Source organism: Galeopterus variegatus, unplaced genomic scaffold, assembly GCF_000696425.1.
Source record: "Galeopterus variegatus unplaced genomic scaffold, G_variegatus-3.0.2 Scaffold875, whole genome shotgun sequence".
Lineage (NCBI taxonomy): Eukaryota > Metazoa > Chordata > Mammalia > Dermoptera > Cynocephalidae > Galeopterus > Galeopterus variegatus.
Window position 1 is genome coordinate 34,916 of NW_007726986.1, and position 6,873 is coordinate 41,788.

The following is a 6,873-nucleotide window of genomic DNA, read 5'->3' on the forward strand; positions in this document are numbered from 1 at the left end:
GTTTCTTATTAACAAAGTTCTGTTTTGGGGTGGCTATTCTGTTTCAACAAATAAAACTGTATATATAATTAATATAAACATTTACCATAAATCTTACAAAATTACATGAATAACCATTACAAACAAATGTGCTTAACACCTATTTTGTTGATAGACCATTGCCTCTGAGAATCTGTATTTTCCAAAGGCAACTGTTTTAGCTACCTTTCCTGATTTGTTATTCTGGCAGCTAACATAAAAGTTTTCAAGTGACAAAATTAGGTGTTGTTCCAGGACTGAGGGAAGTTGAATGATGTATTGAAACATTCACGTAGAGACCAGGTTTCTAGGCCTAGCATCATATACTAGTGAGAGTGATTGGAAGGTTCCAATAACGCTTCCTACTTTAGAAAATTACTTAACTTCTTAGAGCTTCCTTTTCCTTTTTATAGGGCATTATTTAATTATAAAAGTAAAATGATTTCTAAATCCCGTCCTGCTCTAAAAGTATATAATTCAAAGCTGCTAAAAATAAATACTGTTCTTTAAAAATGGACTCTTTAGAAAATTACTTAACTTCTTAGAGCCTCCTTTTCCTTTTTATAGGGCATTATTTAATTATAAAAGTAAAATGATTTCTAAATCCCGTTCTGCTCTAAAAGTATATAATTCAAAGCTGCTAAAAATAAATACTGTTCTTTAAAAATGGACTGACCTGTATGTATACACATACATACACACAAACGCTTTCGCTGTGAAAAGGGGAGGAGCTATACAATATTTTGCAGCAGAACTTTACAGTGCATCAGTATCGAGATGTTTTTGTTCCTGAAGAAGTAAGTTTCAGAGTGGCATTCGCCCTGCCGGGAGCGTTCTTCTGAGAAGCCAGATTCGGGAAACAATTCCAGCTACTACCGCTCAGCCTCCAGGTGCTTCAGTCGGAATACAGGGCAGTGTTTCAGGGACCACATCCCAGCTCAACTGGGGACCCAGCGGAATTTGTAACCGCCGTTGGGTGTCCGGATAGTGAAGGCATTGCCCTGGGGGAAGGCGAGGGTGCGGATGGTGCTGTGGCTGCGGATGGGGGTGCTGAAGGAGCCGCCCTCCTCCAGCTCACTGTGGCTCAGGTTCAAAGCGCTCCGGCTGCAGTCGGTGCGCAGCCCCTGGAAGGCGCCGTGCAGGTTCCCGGGCCTGTTGTCCGTGCTCACCGGCTCCGGCTGCAGTCTGGGCCGCTTGGGGTCGCGGCTCTTCAGGGCTTCATCGCAGCGCTCGGAAATTTCCCTCAGGATGGCGTCCACTTCCGCGCCATCCTGCCCCGCCGCGCTGAACAGCTCCTCCAGGCTCCTTTTGGCCGACGCCTTGAGCAGGAAGGGCTCGGCCGCCGCCCCGCAATCCCGGGACTGGGTGATCATCAGCTTCTAAGAAAGACGGGGAAGAGCGCCGCCCTGGGGCCAGACGGACTCGCTGGGTGTGCGACAAGTACAAGGGAGGAGACCGGGTGCGCATGCACGGCGCGCTCCGCGCTCCTCTCCTCTCCCAGTCCTCCGTGGGGTCCCAATACAAGGAGCAGGTGGGGGGTGCACTGGGACAGTCTCGACGTCCCTCAGTGTCCCACACGCCCGCGTCCCACTTACATCCAGCACCGAGGCCAGGTGCCGAGTCCGGTTGGCGAGTTCCTTCAGCTGCACGTTCCGCTCCTTGAGCGAGGCGATCTCCTCCTGTTTCTGGGTCAGCGTCACGTGCAGCTGCAGGAGGGGACCCAAACATTCAGGGGTAGGCCACCGCGCTCGGTCTCGTCTCCATATTGTGCATGAGTTAAATCCAAACCCTGACATCTCATCAGGAACTGGGTACCCAAAGGCATTTACGCTAGAATATTAATCACTTTAGTTGATTTTTTCTTTAAAAAAAGCACTTCGACAAAATGTATCTCAATTAACCCTCAGTGTAGCATGGTGGTGAAGAGTACTGACTTAGCAACAGGCAGATCTAGGTTCTATCTCCGAAGTTCAACTGTCCTATAACCTTGGTTTCCTTACCTGTGAAGTGGGGCTGGTACGAGTATCTAGTTCAATGACTGTGAGCATTAAATGAGAGGAGAAAGTAAACTAAGTGCAGGGCCAGCCACGTAGGAAGCCTTCAATAAATATTGATGGCCCTATTAAAAATCTGATGGTGTGGGATTATTCTCACTTAGTGAAGTTGGAAACTGAGGTGGAGCCACTGGAGCAGTAGCAGCTACGTGAACCACTAGACGGTCCACTCCACTGGTTCTGACGTTCACAGGGACGCATCCTCACCCTTGCAACCCCAACTTCCCCCATACTCTGTACCCTGTCCCTGTCCCAGGATTCCTGGTCGCCAGCCCAGTGTCCCTACTTGGTTATTCTCAACGAGCGCGTCCCCCAACGCCCTCTGGTTCTGGTCGGCCACCTCCTTCCAGTACTGCTCCGGCGGGGGCACTTCTGAAGGGTGTCCCGGCGGTGGCTGAAGGGCCAGTGGGTCCAGAGGCGGGGAGAGGCAGGGCTCGAATGGCGCTACGTCGCAAGGAGAGAAGGGAAAGTCTCCGCCGGCCAGGTGAGGCGACATCAAAGAGGAAGAGTCTGGGAAAGAGCGAGAGCTGCTGGATTTGCAGCCTCAGACTCATGCCCAGCTAGCTGCAGGGGCAAAATGCCACGCCGGGTGTAGGGTTTATGTGGAGATTTTTTTTTCATTACATAAAGCACCCCTCACTCCACAACGCCTGCGATTTTCAGCCCCTTCCTGATGTACTGTTCATACACAGCACACGCTCCATATATGCCTGCTGAGTTAACCTGAACTGAATTAGGCAAACCTGCCTGGGCCTGGAAGTCATACAAGGTCTCCACTCCTCCGCGCGCTCCTGCCACGCATCCTCTCCCCCGCCACGTGACAGTGTAGGGGTCCCTCTCCCAGAACTCACACAGACAGACCGATAAAGTGCTGTAGATTCAGCGATTCAACTTATCTATGGGGGGAGGGGAGGAGTCCTAAACATGGAAGAGCCAGACCGTTTGATGAGATGCTGGCTAGTCATTGACAGGTAGCTGGGCTTACCACCTTCACGACCACAAAATCTGAACGAGTCTGATTTACGGTGGGGGACACCCCCGCTGTCACTTAACTGCAAGGATACTGCACTTGCCTGTAATGAGACCATTCACCGTATCCCCGAAATCCTGCAGATCAAAGTTCGCTTCCGTTTGCAGGGGATGGTTCTAAAATAAACCAGAGGTGTAAACCGGTTAACGTCGGGTCTGTCTGGTCCGGAACAATTCCTACACGGACCGATGTCCTCCTGGGCTCGGCGGCGGGTCTGCAGCACTCTCGTTCGCAGCCGACTCTCGTACCTGAAAATCCAGTTCCCACGGGACACTGAACCCAGCAGGCTTGCACCGCCATGGTGCGGGGCGGCGCGCACCGGACGCGGGCCGGGCCCGCGAGGCTGCAGCCCGCGGCTCCCGCAGGCCGCCTAATTGTGAGCGGCCTGGTGTCAGGCGTCGGTCCCCCAGCACAGTCCCCCTCGCCGCCTCACTGGCCGGCCGCCAGCCAACCAGCGGCTTCGGTGCGGCCCGGCGCGTTCCTCGTGCGCCCGCGGAACCTCAACTCCGACTTACCCCGACCCGCCAAGAGGCCGCCGCTCCGAGAGCACAGAGCGTGGCGTGGACACCTTGGCCTCTCCTCCCAAGACCCGACGGTGTGCAGAGTCCTCCAAAGCAGTCACTTGAGGCCGTGTTTCCCGCCAAGGCTCAGTCACAGCTAACCGCCCCTCCCCCACAAAGGAGGGGGCAGGGGAGGCGATGATTTGAGGGGCCTGGGATGCTATGATATATGCTTCTGTTCAGCTCGCAGCAGGCGTGGCCCCTATTGCTCTGTTCTGTTTCCCAAAAAGTTGAAGTTATCTTTTCCGGTACAGTCTGATGCACTGCACCTTCAACTTCTTGAACTGGACACTTTGCTGGGCTCCTGCAAGGTGTCTTGGCTGAGTGAGGGGGAAGAAGACAGTAAAAGGCTAGAGGCCTAGGAAACTTCTTATTCCCTTAATTCATGGACATTTAGAGTTGACAAAATTTTGTTACATAAAATCTCTAAGTTAATCCTCACACCAGTGTGAGAAGCAGGCAGGGCCCAGGAAGTGATGCCTCTTTGACTGAGAGGGATGTGAAACTCAGTTGTTAGCCAAAGTCTAACTGGCTCTGAAACAGTGGAATTGGGACTCCTGCCCTGAATGCTAGTGCCTGTTTCAGTCCTCTTTCCTTTATACCTCACTGCCCCTAGCTTTTCTGTCTCTTTAGGAATGCTTGGCTGTTCTCCCCAAAGCCCTTCTTTACTATTCAAATATTTCTGGGAAGAGGAACTTATTCTGGCACTAACTTCGAAGAATGTACAAGTGTCAGTTTTCCTCAGGGAGGAAAGAGTCAAGCAGGGAGGCCTCTAGCACCGGTTTGACACTGAAGCTACACAGGGAAAGGAGCTGAGAAAGGGAGAACTGAGGGCCCCAGACAATTCCTGAAGCAGAGTCCTGCCCTGGTTGGAAGGGTCAGAAATGAGACTCATACTTCAAGGGCTGAAAGTCTCCCTCTCATAGGGGATTGAGAAAAGCCCTTACCATGAGGAGACTGCAGGCCAAATCAGGAGCTTGGGGCCCAGGAAATGCTTCCTCCTATGCTATCCCAGGTTTTTGTCCCATTCTGGATCTCAAAAACTTCTAGAGCACTCCCATTCTCTGTCCATCTCCCCCTCGCCCCAGGAAAGGAGCTAGCAAATGTGACCTGAGTGTGCACTGGCCAGGTGAGCTTTGCCTGGGGACCTTTCTCCATTGTAACAGCTCTGTCTTTCCCAGGAAAAATCCTGGAACTTTTGGTCAATCTGGTGTGAGCTCTGTCTTTGAAACTGAATCCTACCTTCCCAGTTAGATAAATCTGGCATTCCGCCAACTACAATAGCAAGAAAAAAAAAAATTACTAACACAGAACATGATGCCAAATTTAAATTCTGTATACTTAAGCAAAAATTCAGCAAGAGTGTCCTTGGTTTTTGTTAACTGCAAAATAAACATGTTGGGGTAAATTGACCCAGGCCTCTAGGTCAGTTGAAAGATGCTCAGACATCATCTTGCCTTACTTGAGCATCCAGATCTAAAAAGAACAATTAAATGGCCTCTGCAGTACAATGCCCACTACCACCTCTTGCCTTAACAATCTCTGAATCTCCCTGGGCTCTATTCCAAGGTTCTAAGAGGCCCTTGGAGGAGGCCTGAGAAGCTTCACCAGTTCTGGGAGGTGGTCGAGTCTTCTGGACAGTTCCGTACTGGGCCTATCACCAGGGAACTTGTGGCCCCAGCACCTGCTGCCAGGAATCTGGAACTGGCACTCTTCCTGTGGGCTGCAACTGGCTAAGACCTCCCGTCCTTCTGTGCACTTCATATCCCACCAATGAGCCAGGCTTCTGGCCTCCCAGACACCAACTCTGGGAGGCTCCATCTTCTGCCAGGGAAATGCAAGCCCTGGCAAGTGGTAGAAGTGGGATGGAAGTAAGAAGACAGGTTTGGGGAGAAAGAAAAAATTCAAATGTCCCTTTCCCCCACGATGGTAAGTGACTAGAGCTTCTGGACGGGAAGAAGAGGACTTTTTAAAAGTGTGCAACGCTGAAGAGCCATCTCTGCGGAAAGGAACGTTTTCTGTCACATTTCTTCCAGAGTCTTTTGTCCTTCCCGCTTCCCCCAAATGCAAACCCTCTTCCTCTTGTCCAGTCTTGGTTGGGAAGTTATCCATCGACTTCCACTCTCCTTAGATACACACGTAATGAAAATGGTTGGTGAATGCCCGGGGAAGGGGGTATTGAGACAACAGACAGGACATGCACCAAGTGCCCAGCGGGCAACTTTGCTCCCACCCATCTGCCTGGTCCCTCAGTGTGCAATCTCTGCGCTGCTTTGTCACAGCCAGGGAGTAGATGGGGAGGGAAAAGGCAGGCGAGGTCTCCAGGTGAGCCTCACTGTACCAAGTTGGCAGATCAGCTACGGAAATGGAGCCTTCATAGTATACTAGGAGGGTGGAGGGAGGAGGACGTTCGGATCTGGGAGGCTTAGGTTCCCGAACGACGCCTCCCCGCACCAGCTGAATGTGCCTGAGCTCCTGGCCCACGACGAGCCTTTACGGAAATGAACCCACCACTCCCCAGTCCGGGTTCGGGCTACGAGAGGCCACGAGGCTCCAAAGGGGAGGTACCTGCGAGGCGGCCGGGTCACCACCAGGCGGCGCGTCGGACCCGAGTAGCGAGGAGCAGTCCGCGAGGTCCTGCAGATCTATGGTGGTGAGGGCTGCGGGGGGAGACCGGGAGACACGCGCCGGGCGGATCCTGAGCCTCTCCGCCAGGCCCGCCGCTGGGACCCCCGCCAGGACGTAGGAGCTCGAGGGAGAGAAGCTCCTCTGAGCCGCGCGCGCCGCACGCACCCGGCGCGGGAAACCCGAGGGGTCGCGCGGGTGCCGCGGGGCTCACCTGGCAGCGCAGCGGGCTCTGTGTCTGGGGGATCCTCATACACTGACACCGAGCTGTGGCCGCTGCCTCCGGGAAAGAACTTCCGCGGAAGAGAGAACTAGCCGGGCGCAGAAACGGTGAACGCAAGTCAGTCCTAGGGGCACGGGGCGCGCAGAACCCGCCCGGCCCGGCCAGCGGCCCCACCTTCCTGTCCTGCTTTCCCGGCTTGCCGAGGGGCCGGCCCGGCAGCTCCAGCATCCTGTTGGGGCAGATGCTGTCAAAGGCCCGGCGTCCCGCCGCGCCGCCTCCGAATGCCTGCATCCTAATTCCAGGCGCCGACTGCTCGGAGGCGGCGGCCAGGGCTGGGAGGGCGACTCGCACCCCGCGCTCCGC

General features: G+C 53.6%; 1 protein-coding gene across 1 annotated transcript; it reads right to left on the reverse strand.

The window, feature by feature from the left end:
- Window positions 1–956: 956 nt before the first annotated feature.
- Window positions 957–6,801, reverse strand: MCIDAS (multiciliate differentiation and DNA synthesis associated cell cycle protein). The gene is made up of 7 exons (XM_008573089.1): window positions 6,685–6,801; window positions 6,502–6,598; window positions 6,231–6,322; window positions 3,146–3,218; window positions 2,359–2,582; window positions 1,614–1,724; window positions 957–1,397 (listed from the first exon to the last, which is right to left on the reverse strand). The coding sequence occupies exons 1-7, from the start codon at window positions 6,799–6,801 to the stop codon at window positions 957–959; spliced, it is 1,155 nt and encodes a 384-aa protein (XP_008571311.1).
- Window positions 6,802–6,873: the final 72 nt, after the last annotated feature.

What these genes read in the sequence shown, in the direction of transcription:
- MCIDAS (XM_008573089.1), bottom strand. Translation starts at nt 6,801, where the DNA reads ATGCAGGCATTCGGAGGCGGCGCGGCGGGACGCCGGGCCTTTGACAGC. An exon ending in GGTGAATGGTCTCATTACAG is followed by an intron (nt 2,583 to 3,145) that starts GCAAGTGCAGTA and finishes GCTCTTTCCCAG; the next exon opens with ACTCTTCCTCTTTGATGTCG. An exon ending in ACCTGGCCTCGGTGCTGGAT is followed by an intron (nt 1,398 to 1,613) that starts GTAAGTGGGACG and finishes CGTCTTTCTTAG; the next exon opens with AAGCTGATGATCACCCAGTC.